We start from the raw sequence: 14368 nt of genomic DNA, 5'->3' as shown, positions 1-14368 counted from the left end.
CGTGGCGTGCGTGACGACGAATGAGATGCGCATGCGAACGGTGTTTGCGTTTCTTGAGGCTGTTGAGCCACTTGTGCGCGGGAACGTGGGCCCACCCGGTACGGAGCTCCGCAACGGCAAGAAGCTCCTGCAGCAGAAGATGGATTTCTACAACAACCCTCAGAACGATAAGATTACGGCGCTGAATGACGACATCAACCAAGTAGTAGACGTCATGATGGATAACATGGATAAGGTGCTTGCCCGCGGTGACCGCATTGACACTTTGCACGAGAAGTCAAACACGCTAGCGGACCAGGCAGAACAATTTAAGCAGCGTTCGACGCAGTTGAAGCGGAACATGTGTCTGAAGAACCTCAAATTGACGCTTATGATTGCCGGCGTGGTGGGCATCGTTATTCTTATTATTGTCATTATTGCCTGCAAGCCCAATTTTTCAAATTGCAAGTGACGCAGCATTATTATTATTATTTTTTTTGATGTTGTTGTTCGTGTGGCTGCTGTCAAAGGACGAGTGGGACGGCGTCATGGCCAAGGAGCAAATTGTTTGAGCGGAATTATTTAAAACAAAAACAAAAACAAAAAGAAGCCAGGGGAAGGGGAAGAGAAGGGAAGGGGGGGGGACGAAAAATAAACCGAGAAAACAAACAAGCAAGGAACGAATGATGAAAGTAAGCGACGGACCAACAGAGGAACTGAAGCATTTTTTGTTTTCTGGGTGTGCCACTCTGCGTTCGTGTTAATGTTGCGCCTCTGTGTGTCTGTTTCCCCCTCCCCTCCCCTCCCACACACACACACATATATATATATATTTCCTCGTTTTTCAAACTTTTGGCGTTCTTTTCGTTTGCGCAAAGTTGCGGTGAGGAAGTGTATTGTTGTTGCTGCCGTTTTTTCCTCCAATTTCAGATTATGTCTGCGTATCTGTTTTTTTCTCTCGCTTTGGCGATCTTCACTCATTGGCAGGCGAGCGGGAAACACACAATGAGAGATGGCAACATCTGTGTGAGAGGCACATGTTTGTGCGCCTCTCCCATACACACTCTTACTTTCATGCGTACACTTGTGTATTTGCACGTGTCCCGCTCACTTTTCACTTTCTCTCTTTTCCCATCTGCATACGAGTGTGTACGACAAGCAGGTGTGTATATATAGAGGGCTAACGGAGACCAGAGCGGCTGGGCACCACCATTGCGACGAAACTCCATATAAACAAGGGAAAACAAATCAAATGAGTCCCCTGTCTGCAGAATACAACAGCTGCAAGTTGTGAGGGGAAAAAAAAAGACGTGAGAAGGAAAGAAGAAATGGAAAAAAAGAAGAAATATGCCAGTTGAATCCCAAAGAAAAAGGGTATATAATATATTATATATATATATGTATAATTTGTGTTGCTCTTTTCTGCTTTTTGAGTGTAAGATTTTTTTTTTTGCAGCTTGTTGCTCGCGCGAGCAGAAAAGAGGGGTTTGAAGTGGGAAAAAAGGTGTGTGAATGGCGTTGCACTCTGCTTCTTTACTTTCGTTTTGTTTCCTTCCTTTGGACTTGTATTTGTGCTTCAGGTGCGTCTCAGTGTTTTATCCCTTCTCTCCCTTTTTTTTTTTGCATTGCCTTCTATTGTGCGATGGTCTGACTGTGGGCACCACCTTCCCCGCTATGTCACAGCGAGGTGCGCTTAGTTCAAGGTGTCACTGCACTACATACACACACACACACACATATCTAGTTTCTTACGGTCCGGCAACGAGAGGTGTGTAGGTTTAGGTTCTTTGTTTTTGTCTTTGTTTTTCTTTCTTTGCTGTGCCGTTGTTCACCCTGTGGGAGCGGAGGTGGGTGATTGGCGAGGCGCCATAACACGGTGCGGAGGGGAAGAGCAGAGGAAAAATACAATAAAATATGGGGTCGTACGAGAATGTTGGCTGGAACTTAGTGGAGGAGGCGGTGATATGTGACCGCGGCTACGATGAGGAAACTGTTCTTGCCTCCATCTTGCAGTCGTACTTTATCAAACAGGGATTTGTGGAGTCTCTCCAAACTCTAAATGAGGAGCTGAGAGAACTGCAGACGATGACTGAGACAAGGGTGGCAAAAACAAAAACAGCACCGGCAATAGGAACAAAGGCGGCAGCAGGGTGCCGTGTCAAACGAAAAAGTAAGGGGAATTACGTTAAGCAGGAGGAGCTACACAACGGGGACGCGTCACACGAGGATGAAAAGAACCTCGGTAACGGAAACCGCAAAAATAGCGGCATGATTTACACCGTTCATGAGAATGCCGTTGATTGTGTTGGTGCGGAGACTGTACTGGAGTCAATGAAGAAGCGTAAGCATCTGCAGTTGTTATGTCTAAATGGGCGGTACGAAGAGGCTGCCGCGCTACTTCCTCAAGGAAGCGTTTTTATAGTGAAATTGTTGGCAATGGAGGCTATCAAGCGTGCAAGGAAACAACCCTCAGCTGCGCTACTCTTTCTGTGTGAGGGGGTGGGCCCGCTAGTTGCTGGTCTCTCCGATGCAGCGATGGCACATCGAATTTATATTAACACTTTAGCTGTTATTACGGGTGCCGACACAACGGAGTGGTCAGTACCGTCCCCATGCAAGATTGCCCGCGAAGTGAACGAGTCGCTCTTGGAAGACCACGAGCCAAGTGCGCTTCATGTACTACTTTCTTGGGCCGAGTGGCAGGAGATAGCGACGGCAAAGGGGGAGGACATGGAAGATGGGTAGCGGTAGATGCGGTGTCTTTTGCTCTTCCGTGTGGGGGAAGTACCATGGGCAGTGCCCTGTCGCCTCCTACTTTACCCACAACTTAAACGGTGCGAGGCAACAACAACAGTGACAGAAAAAAAAAAACAGTTGATTTCCTTTAAAATTATTTCATTCTCTTTTGGTTTTCTTTCTTTTTGCGGTGTGTTCCTGCTGGTTTTGTGTGCTCATATCCCTTTTGTTTTGCTTTGCTTTCTTGTTGTTGCGCGTGTGTAAGTGCACTTCTTTTTGTTTGTGTTTTTTTTTCTCTTATTGTGTTATCTGTTGTTGTTGTTTTGTCGTTATTGCTGTTGGGAAGTTGTTCTTTGTGTTTCTACTTATGATGTAGCTGTTATTTATTCCCCACTTTGCGTGACAGAACTGCGGAGGAAGGCTCAGAAGTCCCTGTTCCAACGGTGCCCACATTATTTTCGCGATGCGGGCTCTCGACTCCGCGCACTCCCTTCGCTGCTTCATTCCTACGAAGTAGATATAACTCTCTCTCTCTCTCTCTCTTCATCCCTGTGTGCGTGTGTCTTCACACACTTTCATGTATGGTCTTCTTGGTGTTTTTTTTGTTTTTTTGCCTCTTCCTTCTATTCTATGCTTGTGTTTCTCTCCTGGGTATTGTTGGCTCCATTGTGTCGGGTGGGAGCTCAGAGGAGGATACGCACTAGCAAGAGAGAAGGCTAAATACGGAAAAGGAAGGAAACAGAAAAGGGAAGGGAGAGGGTGTGACCTTTTTTTTTCTTTGTAGACATGTTTGTGATTCCTGCAGTCAATGGGGAAGGGCTCTGCATGGGACGGTATTCGGGTCATTTTCGCCGAGGAGCGAACTTTTAATGTGTTGCTGTGACGCTACTCGTATAGACCGACCCAAGATATCCTTGCTTGTTTCCGTCATAACATGCAAGGAGATGGATATATATATATATATAGCTACCGTTGCGGAGTTTCTGGGCATATTGCAGTTTCACTCATGATCCCCCCTCCCTCATAAATGTGACCCGGTACAATAAGCGTGTGAATAAAAAATGGATTATGCCTCTCCTTGATTGTGTGGTTTTGGTACTTGCTTTTTGTGTTTTTTAAAACACTCTATTTATTATTTTTTTTTGTTTCATTAAAAAGGTGGTTCTTGGTTTTCCCATTCTATCGGCTTCATGGCCGTCGTGCATATCTGCAGACACGGCCAAGACGAAGACAATTTTGAGGGAATTCTGAATGGTCGACGCGATCGCCCGCTGACGCAGCTGGGCCGGGCGCAGGCGACTGCGTTGGCGCGGAGAATAAAGGAAAGCGGAACAACGTATGACGTCATTCTGGCATCACCCCTGCAGCGGGCGAATGAGACTGCCCGCATAATTGGTGAAGCTCTTTCTGTTAAGGTAGAAATAGACAATGAACTCGTGGAGCGTGAATTTGGTGTGCTGACAGGAAAACCCACTGATCAAATCAAAACGTACGCTGGGGAGAATGTCTTGGAAGGGGAAAATGTCTTGTATTTTCTTTCCGTCGATGGGGCGGAACCGTTTGAAGAATGCTATAGCCGTGCCGCCAGTGTGTTACGGCGTGTGGATGACGCCTTCACTGGAAAGCGTGTGTTGCTTGTGTGCCATGGGGACATTGGCAAGATGCTGCAGGCGGTAAGGAAAAACATACCGTGGCGTGAGGGGCTTATGTTATCATATTTTGCCAATACAGATGTTCTGGAGACGTAAAAGAATAAAAAGTGGGAATGCATCAGCATGCCGTCTTTACGATGTGTTGAAGTGTGACCTTTATACATACATAAACGCATACATGGGTGCAATGCATATGCATGGGGGAGAGGGATGAATCTTGGTAGTCTGTGCTAACTTGATATTTTTTTTTTTTTTTGTACTTCTGTCCATATCTCTTTTCCTTACTCTCACTTACTAACTGTGTGTGTCTGCACCTGTGGGCCTTCCTTGAATGTCCTTTGTGTTACCTTATTCTCTTTCTTGTTTGTGGAATTTGCTCATCAGTTGTTGTTGTTGTTTTTGTTTTTTCTGTCTTCTTTCCATCGGTTTTGGTTTTAAACATGTCGAGGTGAAAGGTGGCTTCTTTGCCTGCGTGCGTTAGCAATTGTGATTGTTGTTTTTCATTTTTCTGGGTTTCTTGCCTGCTGCTTTGTGAGGAAAGTGGCGGGTGCCTGACGCACTATTGATGCCACCCAAACGATGGGAGCAGCCTTCTACTATGACTCGTGCGGAGACGCGCAAGGCGGAGCTAGTCCGCTACATCAAGAAGGAGATTGAGGACAACAACTTTCTCGGCCTCGTCGGGGCAGAGTTGGATAACATGGCAAACACGCTGGCGACATGTGACTCGAGGCGGGAATTGTTTGACTGGTGCCAGACGCTGATGGTCGGGGAGACCGTGGCAGCGGAGGTGACGAAGCGGCGTGTTGACCACGGCCCTCCCTTTGATGACATTCCTGCGGCATCTGCGACGACTGTGCCTACTGGGGGGAGCGCCGGTGGAAAGAACAGCAGCGGACGGCAGCTGACAATGGCAAGTAAGAAGGGCGTGAAGAGGAGAAGCACAGCATTGTCGAAGGTGGCAAATAAAAGTGCAGCGGCGGCGTTACAACCGGGCTTCTGTGAATGTGGTTGCTTTGCCACAAAACATGAGCTCCGTGGGAACTGTGCCAACTGTGGACGTATCATATGTGAACAGGAGTCCGATGAGACGTGCTACACCTGCGGGTTGAACCCCTCCACTTGTGTGGCGTATGAAATTAAGGTTCAGGAGGGCCTGATAGGTGCTGCCGCGCTGGAAAAAAATCAGGAAAGTTACGAGGCAGCCGTGATGAAGCTGGATGAACTTTTGCACTACGCAGAGACACGCGCCAAACGCACAAAGGTGATTGACGACCAGACGGCTGTATTTCTGTCCCCAAAGCATGCGTGGATGTCACCAAAGGAGCGCCAAAAGGCAGACGAGGACGAGGCACTTGCAGAACGCCGTCGTAGAGTAGCCGCAATGCACCGCGCTAGAGGGGCGTATAGGGTGCACTTGGATGTCATGAACCAGAACGTCTCTCTGGGGTGCCCAGAAGCTCCAGAGGTGGCGCAGAGTAGTGGTGCCTCTTCTGCGGCGTCTACGAATGATGCTGAAGGCAAAGACGATAACGACGACGACGAAGACGAGGTTGCTGTGGAGGAGACACGCGCGTTGCCGCTTCCTTTTCTCATGCAAAAGATATGGTACAGTTTGGATGGCCGCGTCGACACGTCCTCCGCGCCACGTAGCACCGCCGTCATAAACCCTGAGGGGACTCCTGAGAAAAAACCAGCAGTACGCCGTGTGGTGGAGCTGTCGCGTCGCGTGCAACAGGATTATTATGAAGAGGACGCTCACTTATTCCGGGAAGCACATAGGGAAAGAGTAGATGAAGTTGTTCAGGCTGAGTCCGACGGCCTTGCTGTGGTGTGTATTGGTAATAATGGGGAAAAAGCGACCATAGAGGAAACAGATGCGGCAGCGACGGAAGAGGACGCCTTGGGGGCAACACAACCAACCGGTGTGGTCGACCGCGTCACACCGCTACCCGCGATGCGCATGAATGATGACGGTATCTGTCTCTCTATGCATCAGCCATGGGCAGGACTACTTGTCGCTGGCATCAAAGTCCACGAGGGACGGGTGTGGCCCACCGATTATAGGGGCCGCCTTTGGATACACGCGGCCTCCGCACAGCCGCACGACATTGAAGAAGTGGAGAGACACTACTCAAAGTTCATGACACCTACGCAACGCTTCCCAAAACATTATCCCACACGCGTGTTGCTTGGCTACGTCTACCTCGTGGAGTGTGTCGACAGTGAGGCGTACAAACAGATGTTTACCGAGGAACAACGGCAAGAGGAGTCACCCTTTACTTTTATCTGCACGGAAGCTAAGGCATTGCCGTTTCCGCTGCCCATGAATGGTGATCACAAGTTGTTTCGCTTGGAACACAAGGTGCACACGGCCGCGCGAAAGCAACTTTTAGAGATTATGTGAGAGAGGGGCACTTGAGGCGTTGCCCCTCTTTTTCTTCTGGTTGTGGCTATCTTTGCTTCTCGTCCAGAACCCTCTTCTACAGGTGTCTCCACGACCAGAAGAAATGACACATAGGCGGTGTTCTATAGGCTTTACATCTCTTGAGCTGCCCCTCGTTTTGTTGTTGTTGTTTTTTTGTCTTTTTCCGCTTTGAGTTCATGTACCACGTATTTGACTGGTGCTCGACGTATTGTTCATGCTTCTGTTTCAACTATCGTGGGCAGTGTGCCTGTCTTTTACTATTCTCAACGTACCGCTCTTCTTCGTTTATTTTCTCTTTTTATGTTGGGTTTTTCCGCTTTTGGCTTGTTTTGTGTGTGCACCCCCCTCCTGGCAATTCGTTCCATGCTTTTTGTGTGCGCGCACGTGCGTGTGTCCACTTCCACCCACCCGAATGCATACAACACATACAGAACGAGAAAGAGTGTGAGGATTGAGTTTGTTGCGGGAGGGCGCGAGGGGGAGTTATGAGCAAGCGTGAGAGGGAGGGCAGTGGGAGCAGCACCAGCTCCTCTGATTCGCTTTTCTATTCTTCCCGCGGTTATAGGAGGGACACAAGCGGAAAGAAGACACATATAAGCCTAAACAAGAAGGGTAGTGACAGTAACAGTAACGGCGGCGACGACGCCAAACCTAAGGCGGCCGCCGCTACATGGGAAGAGCTTCTCGCGGAGCGCAAAGCTCTGTTGGAGACTCGGGATAAGGAGGTATCGTTGTTGGAGCAACGGCGTTCCGGCATAGATAGCAGCAGCGACTACGATGATGACGGCGATGACAAAGGTGGGGATGCCCATAATAAACACGGGGGCAACGCACAGGTGTTGCAGGGCCATCAAAAGGCTTCTACTGGCATGGCACTACGTGTAGATGAAAATGTCGTTTTCAGCGACGAGGACTCCAGTGATGATCCGTTTGGAGGATCCGCGTCCACGCTAAGCGAGGGCGAAACAGACGGCAGTGACAATGACAAGAATATTACGGACTTCCGCGAGCGGCTACTTGCACACGTCCAGGCCACCAGTGCGGCAAAGCGAGTTGATGGTGCAGCCCCAACCGTCAGTGATGTAACACCTGCACACGCCTTGCAGCACCTGAAGGAGGAGTTGATGAAACCTGTGATGCCAACCACGCTCACAGTTGTGAGTGCAACCGATGAGTCACACGACCTCATATCAGAGCTTGTGTCAGCCAAGCTTCCGCCACCTCCTCCTGAGGATGTGAGGCGTCTGCGTAAGTTGCAGTACGTAGACCACAACACGGTGCAATATCCGCACATTCGCAAGGAGTTTTACATTGCCTCTCCAGACGTCAAGAACCTTGGTGCGGATGAGTTAAAACGGTTATTAAAGGAGTTGGATGGGGCAAAAGTGCGTGGACGCAACCCACCGCGTCCGATGCGTACTTGGAATGGTTCTGGCCTGCCAGATTCCGTTCTTGAGGTGCTTGTGCAGGAAGGGTTTGAGCAGCCATTTGCTGTGCAGTCTCTCGGTTCTGCAGCCTTGATGGGCGGTCGTGACTTGCTCGTCACCGCTAAAACAGGCTCTGGGAAGACACTCGCCTACCTTCTGCCGCTGATTCGTCATTGTGTCGGGCAAGAGCCATGTGGAAAGGGTGAGGGCCCTATTGGTCTTATTCTTGTACCAACACGTGAATTGGCTGTGCAAATTGTTCAACTGGCAGGAAAACTTTGTGTGGCTGCCAAGCTGAGACTCGTGTCTGCGTACGGTTTAACGCCTCTTGCAGAGAACATAAAACAATGCCGAACAGGATGTGAAGTCATGGTGTGCACCCCAGGTCGACTTTTGGATCTTCTTACTGTTAATGGAGGAGGCGCAGTTTCGTTGAGACGTGTATCGTTTGTTGTGATTGATGAGGCGGACCGCATGTTCGACAGTGGCTTCATGGAACACGTGGAGGCCTTTTTAAGGAATATTCGTCCCGACCGACAAATCGCGCTTATTAGCGCAACCATGCCTAAGGAACTAAGGAAAATTGTCATACGCCACCTGCAAGATCCAGTGGAGATTACAGTGGGGGGCAAACCTTCTCCGGCTTCAAATGTCGAGCAGCGCTTCTTTTTCTTTGACGAAGAAGTGTATGAGGTGGAGGAGGCAAATCGCACAGAGGATAAGAAATTTTTGAAGTTGCTGCAAATTCTCGGCGACGAGGGTGGCAATGGGCAGCACCTCACTGTTATCTTTGCTCAACGGAAGGAAGAATGTGATGAGCTTTTTGCACGTCTCTCTGCATGTGGCTATCAAAGGCGTCTTGCCATTCTTTATAGTGGGATGGATCCACTGGACCGTGAGTTTGCCTTGGAGCACTTTGCCCCAGACAATCAGTTTATTCTTATTGCAACAGGGGTGGCGGAACGGGGCCTTGACATTCCCTACTTGGAGCTCGTGATTAACTACACCCTCCCAGACCACTACGAGGCTTATGTGCATCGCATAGGCCGCACCGGTCGTGCTGGGAAGAAGGGTAAGGCGGTAAGCTTTTTTATGCGCGGGAAGGATGATGACCTATCCGTGGACCTCTGTGAGGGCCTTGAACGTGCCCAACAGCAGGTGCCGGAGGAGTTATATGAAATTGCGGCAAAGTTACGGGAGAAACGTAAGGAAGGCATTGTGCAGCACAACACTGGTTTTTACCGGGGTTACATGAAGGCAAAAAAGCTGCGCTTTACGGATCGTGGTCAGAAGGAGCAGTTCAAGGCGGCAGCACGGGCGGCAGGGCTTGAAGAGTACTTATCAGCTAGCTCCTGCACAGATTCAGATTTATCTGACAGCGATGAAGATGGAAGAGATGGCGATATCGAAATTGTTGCAGTACATGAAGATGGTACGCGAAATGGCGGCGGTGGCGGTGAAGTGGGATCCACGGCCCTCACACTTCACAGGGGCGCTGGCCAGCTGACGCTTTCCTCTCAGCATCTAAAAGAGCAACAGGAACGTGTTGCCTCCGCACTCGCATACGCGCGGAAGACAACAGACTCTGTTGTAGATCCTTCCTCTACCTGTGCCCGTTTCGAGGCCGAGTACCCCATCAACGACCTTCCCGAGCGTGTTCGGCTCCGGATGCAGAGCGCGGCCTTATTGCGTTCTGTGCAGGAGGACACAGGAACGACGATTGTCCGCAAAGGTGTGTTTTTCGATCGCAAGTACAAACACTCCCACCGCCTGCGCGAGGGTGTGCGGCCACTATACCTGCTGCTCATAGGAAAGACGGTGGAGTCTGTGCGTGATGCAGTGAAGAAACTGCACGATATCCAGGCTGAGGCGCATAGCCGAATTCAGCAGAAGGCGTCCTCTCTCGGGGCTCAGTTGTAGAGAGAAAGCCAAACAGGGTGGGAAGGGAATGATAAACTCTCGGTCTCCCCACCAAAAAGAAAAAAAAATGTGATGTGATGGAGAAGAGTGAGTACAGATTAGCAACCAAAGAGGGAACGCGTAGGTGAGCGTGTGGGCAATTTCTTTACAATATTTGAATGTCGCTTGTTTGATGTTATTGTTGTTGTCTACGCCCTGTTGGATGCAATATAAATAATTGTTTGTGTGTTTTTTTTGTTTTATTGTTACGTTCTTTGCATCGCTTCGCTTTCTTTATGTTTCTTTGCAAGCTGCTGATGGTATGGTGTGGGTTGGCTACACTCGACGCTTTTTTTTTTCTTGTCCTTTGCTGGATGACGTCTACTGCTTTTGCGCCTGAACACACTTCTCTCGTCACTTGCGGTGTGATTCTCCGTCTCTGTCTGACTCCCTAAGTGTGTGTGGATGTATCTGCTTATCTAAGGTGGGTCGTTTCTCGTGTCGTTTTTGTTTTTGTCTTTTGGTGCCTGTTGGCGTGTCACTTGTTTTCATTTGATCACTTCTGTGTCGTTTTACTGTTGCCGCAGTCAAGTCTGTTGCCCTTATAACGGTTGGTTATTAGCTTTATTTTTCTGATCCCTGCCTGGTACGGCTACTGTCAGTACATTGCCGCTGCGGACCTGCGATGGCAGAGGCGACACGGGTGGCGAGTCAGATTCTATTTCAGAACTCCCTGGCAGAGGTGGTGCGGAAGCTGCGCTCAGCCTCCAAGAGCGAGGCGGATGTGATTGAGCAATGCATCGCAGAGACGCGAAAGGAGATTTCCTCTACGGTGCAGAGCGTGAAGGTTACGGCGGTGCTGAAGGCGGTGTATTTTTCCATGCTTGGCTACTCCGCGGCCTACGGCGCATTTAACATTATTGAGGTAATGGCTGATAGATTGTTTGCTAACAAGCGCATTGGATATATGGCGGCTTGCATCACCTTTACCCCAAAGACAGACGTTTTGCCGCTCCTTACAGCCTTATTGAAGCGCGACCTTGCAAGTGCGAATCAGTACGAAGTGGGATTTGCACTTTATTGCATCTCCTCTCTCTGTACGAGAGACCTTGCGAGGGACCTTGTCGTTGACGTTGTAAATCTGCTGAATCATCCACGCAACTACGTCCGCAAGAAGGCGGTGCTTAGTTTATATCGTGTATTCTTTGAGTACCCCGACGCACTGAGGCCAACGTACCCACAACTGAAGGAAAAACTGGATGATCACAGCGAACGTTGCGATAACGACCCTTCCGTGCGTGGGGCTGTTGTATGCATCCTGTGCGAACTGGCCCGCCGCAATCCAGCCAATTTTATTGGGCTTGCTGTTCCATTTTTTTCGATGTTGTCCACCGTGCACAGCAACTGGACGTTGATTAAAATTGTAAAGGTTTTTGGCTACTTTGCTCCACTCGAGCCTCGTCTGGGGAAGAAGCTCGTGGAGCCAATAACCAATCTCATTCATGCAACAGGAGCGAAGTCGGTTCAATACGAATGCATTTTTGCTGTAGCCAATGGCATGAGCAAAGTGGCGTCCTTGACGAAACTGGCAGCAGAGAAAATGAAACTGTTTGTGGAGGATGCAGATCAAAACTTAAAGTACATGGGACTTGACGCCATGTCTCGTATGATGCGTGAGAATCCGAAGCTTCTCAGTGATCAACGGGATGTTATTCTTGCGTGTCTTGATGACATGGATGTCACCATCCGCCGCAAGGCGCTTGAACTTTTGCAAGGGTTGGTGACGAAGAAGAACATTGTGTCTACTATCAATAGCATGATGGAGCGGCGTGTGCGTTCTCCGCCGGATGAGGACTGGTCAAACCGCGTTATTGCCACCGTTATTGAGGTTGCTCAGATCAATGACTATAGTCTGTTGCAAGACTTTGAATGGTACTTTGGTGTTTTGCTTGACATCAGTCTCATGAATCTAACCTGCTATAAGCATGGTGCTCTCGTGCAGCGTGAGCTTGTGACGGTGCTGGCGCGGGTGAACGCGGTGCGGCAGTTTGGTGTTCAATCCATCAGTGAACTGCTCTGTAATTCAACTCTGCTTAACTGTGACGCCACGCGCTCAACACAGTGGGAGATTATCAAGGCAGCCGCCTTCCTCTGCGGGGAGTATCCATATTGGCTACGCGATAAGCGATTGACATGCGAGCGACTTTTAAGTAATCACATTAGTGCGATGCACCCTGAGGCACAGGTGGCGTGTATCACCGCGGTGGGAAAAATAGCAGCGTATACTCATCAGCCATGTCCGCGTCATCTTGCGTTGTCACACGGGGAGGAAGAATTAAGCTTACCAGATGATCCTGTGACCGATGCCGAATTACTCACGGTAATTCTCGCACAACACGTAAAAGAAAAGGAAAATGACGACGGTGACGAGGACACGAAGCCTGAGGAGTGTACTGGACTACAGCTATTTCGTCATAGCATTTACCCGGATGTACAGGAGCGGGCCCAATTGGTTTTCTACCACGTCCTCACGAACCCGGATGTCGGTCCAAGCCTCTACGTGGAGGAGCTGTTATCTGTTGCCGTGGGGGCGCAGGATGCGGTGGTGCCGCCTGAGGATCTTGACCTTGACGAGCCCTTCTGCTCCCCCCTCCCACAGCTGCTGCGCCTGTCCGATAGTGATGATGGGGGCAACACGGACAATGAGGACGATGAGCTTGGATTTTTGGGTTCCGGCGCAGCGAAACGCCAGCGGCAGCAAGAGAAGGAAAAACATGGCGAGGTGGCAGCGTTTTACATCAAAGGTATGACACGCACGCGGGAGGAGTTGCCGACGGATGTGCAAGTGGAGACTGTCACGGCGGCATCCCCGCAGTCCCACAGCGTCAGTTCACACCTGCCACACAAGACTCATTCCATAAACCGTGAGCTTTCACGTCCGTCAAATTATGTCGCAGCGGCTTCCACACGACGACCCAAGGAAGAAATAGAGGAGGATGAGGCCACCAAAAAATTTCGCAATGTTGATGTCACGCGGGCTCTTACGGTCGATGAGAAACTTCCAGAGACAATACCTTACACGCAACTACTACAGCTTCGTGCCTCTGCAGTAGGTGAAAAAGAAGATCTACAAGCAGCAGCGGCGGCCGCCGTGTTTGACCCTATTGTGCTATTAGAAGAACGGTACTTGCGTGTCACAGCATATGTAGACTCGTGCCATGTTCGTAAGGAAGGCATCTTGCTTGCGCTCGATGTGGAGGTGTCTAACTTGGCAAGTAGCAGCAGCACGTATAACCTCAGGCTTTGCATTCAGTATGATGAAGATAACTTTACGCAGCAGGGCGTGCGGTTGGAGTTACGTGACGCCAACGATGCAAACAACAACAACACGACCAATAATAATCGAAACTGTGGTGACAAGAAGAATAACAAGAGTGGGGACCCCAACCAGAAGCAGGAGGAGGTGGTGGAAGAGAGTGGAGAGAGCAGCTGCGTAGGTGTGTGTGTCGCAGAGCGCGTGAAGGGATCTACGGCCGTACGTAGGAAGCTGGGTGTTAGATTTCTTTCGCAGCTCCCGGCCTCTCTTGTCAAACCCCTCACCTTGAATCTGACGTACACGCGAGGCAAGAAGCCAGTGGCTGCCACGCTACAGCTACCTCTATGTTATCCCTATTTTGCGAAGGTGCCAAAGGACATCACACCCACGGAATTCAGAGAGACAATCCTTGGGAAGTTCCTTGTGGCGGCGCCGCTGGTCACCGGACTTGTTGATGTCAATTTGAGTCGTGTGCCACTCGCACTGCCTCTGATACTGCCGAAACTGAGGCTGAGAACCGTTGAAGTATTCAGGGATATCGCATCATTTCATGGTGTGCTGCATGCACGGAAGTCGACGGTGGAGAACGCACACGTCGCCGTGCTTCTGCGCGAGGAAACGGTGGAGGAAGGTAGGAAGGGGGTAAGTATCGCGGTGAAGGCCCATCAGACATGTTTGGCAGAGTCGTTGGTGCAGGAGATTGCCTCACGCATGATGCTGGAGGCTTCTTAACATGTGTGAGTGTGTAGGGATTTTTTTTTGTATTCCTTCACTTGGTTTACCTAAGTCAATTGTATCACCCACTCAGCCTTTTTTGTGTTTTTGTTTTTGAGTGCACGCCTTTCCGCATGACAGTATAGATAGGGACATTGAGTACACAGCCCCCCCCCCNCCCCCACCACCACACACACACTATATATATATATATATA

General features: G+C 49.8%; 6 protein-coding genes across 6 annotated transcripts, besides 11 other annotated features; all 6 read left to right on the top strand.

The window, feature by feature from the left end:
* Positions 1-25: 25 nt before the first annotated feature.
* On the top strand, positions 26-451 carry TraAM80_06960 (putative vesicle-associated membrane protein; the record flags this gene model as incomplete). Its single annotated transcript, XM_029383781.1, has 1 exon — positions 26-451. The coding sequence occupies one exon, from the start codon at positions 26-28 to the stop codon at positions 449-451; it is 426 nt and encodes a 141-aa protein (XP_029236408.1).
* Positions 452-585: 134 nt separating this feature from the next.
* Positions 586-624: a microsatellite.
* Positions 625-1354: 730 nt separating this feature from the next.
* Positions 1355-1384: a microsatellite.
* A 307-nt stretch (positions 1385-1691) lies between these two features.
* Positions 1692-1716: a microsatellite.
* A 47-nt stretch (positions 1717-1763) lies between these two features.
* Positions 1764-1807: a sequence feature (A-rich).
* An 86-nt stretch (positions 1808-1893) lies between these two features.
* TraAM80_06959 (uncharacterized protein) lies at positions 1894-2724 on the top strand (the record flags this gene model as incomplete). The annotated part of the gene is made up of 1 exon (XM_029383780.1): positions 1894-2724. One exon carries the CDS (start codon positions 1894-1896, stop codon positions 2722-2724), a length of 831 nt encoding a protein of 276 aa, XP_029236407.1.
* A 514-nt stretch (positions 2725-3238) lies between these two features.
* Positions 3239-3258: a microsatellite.
* Positions 3259-3663: 405 nt separating this feature from the next.
* Positions 3664-3680: a microsatellite.
* Positions 3681-3905: 225 nt separating this feature from the next.
* Positions 3906-4463, top strand: TraAM80_06958 (phosphoglycerate mutase protein; the record flags this gene model as incomplete). The annotated part of the gene is made up of 1 exon (XM_029383779.1): positions 3906-4463. The coding sequence occupies one exon, from the start codon at positions 3906-3908 to the stop codon at positions 4461-4463; it is 558 nt and encodes a 185-aa protein (XP_029236406.1).
* A 287-nt stretch (positions 4464-4750) lies between these two features.
* Positions 4751-4774: a microsatellite.
* Positions 4775-4803: a sequence feature (A-rich).
* A 162-nt stretch (positions 4804-4965) lies between these two features.
* On the top strand, positions 4966-6774 carry TraAM80_06957 (thyroid hormone receptor interactor 4; the record flags this gene model as incomplete). Its single annotated transcript, XM_029383778.1, has 1 exon — positions 4966-6774. The coding sequence occupies one exon, from the start codon at positions 4966-4968 to the stop codon at positions 6772-6774; it is 1809 nt and encodes a 602-aa protein (XP_029236405.1).
* Positions 6775-6928: 154 nt separating this feature from the next.
* Positions 6929-6952: a microsatellite.
* Positions 6953-7280: 328 nt separating this feature from the next.
* Positions 7281-10142, top strand: TraAM80_06956 (putative ATP-dependent DEAD/H RNA helicase; the record flags this gene model as incomplete). Its single annotated transcript, XM_029383777.1, has 1 exon — positions 7281-10142. One exon carries the CDS (start codon positions 7281-7283, stop codon positions 10140-10142), a length of 2862 nt encoding a protein of 953 aa, XP_029236404.1.
* A 664-nt stretch (positions 10143-10806) lies between these two features.
* TraAM80_06955 (putative adaptor complex protein (AP) 3 delta subunit 1) lies at positions 10807-14169 on the top strand (the record flags this gene model as incomplete). The annotated part of the gene is made up of 1 exon (XM_029383776.1): positions 10807-14169. The coding sequence occupies one exon, from the start codon at positions 10807-10809 to the stop codon at positions 14167-14169; it is 3363 nt and encodes a 1120-aa protein (XP_029236403.1).
* A 146-nt stretch (positions 14170-14315) lies between these two features.
* Positions 14316-14348: a sequence feature (G-rich).
* A 2-nt stretch (positions 14349-14350) lies between these two features.
* Positions 14351-14368: a microsatellite.

Source organism: Trypanosoma rangeli (assembly GCF_003719475.1).
Source record: "Trypanosoma rangeli strain AM80 chromosome Unknown Tra_15.4_contig_00270, whole genome shotgun sequence".
In the NCBI taxonomy this organism is placed as follows: Eukaryota; Euglenozoa; class Kinetoplastea; order Trypanosomatida; family Trypanosomatidae; genus Trypanosoma; species Trypanosoma rangeli.
The sequence above is the reverse complement of the archived record's forward strand: the minus strand, read 5'-3'. Positions and strand labels throughout refer to the sequence as shown.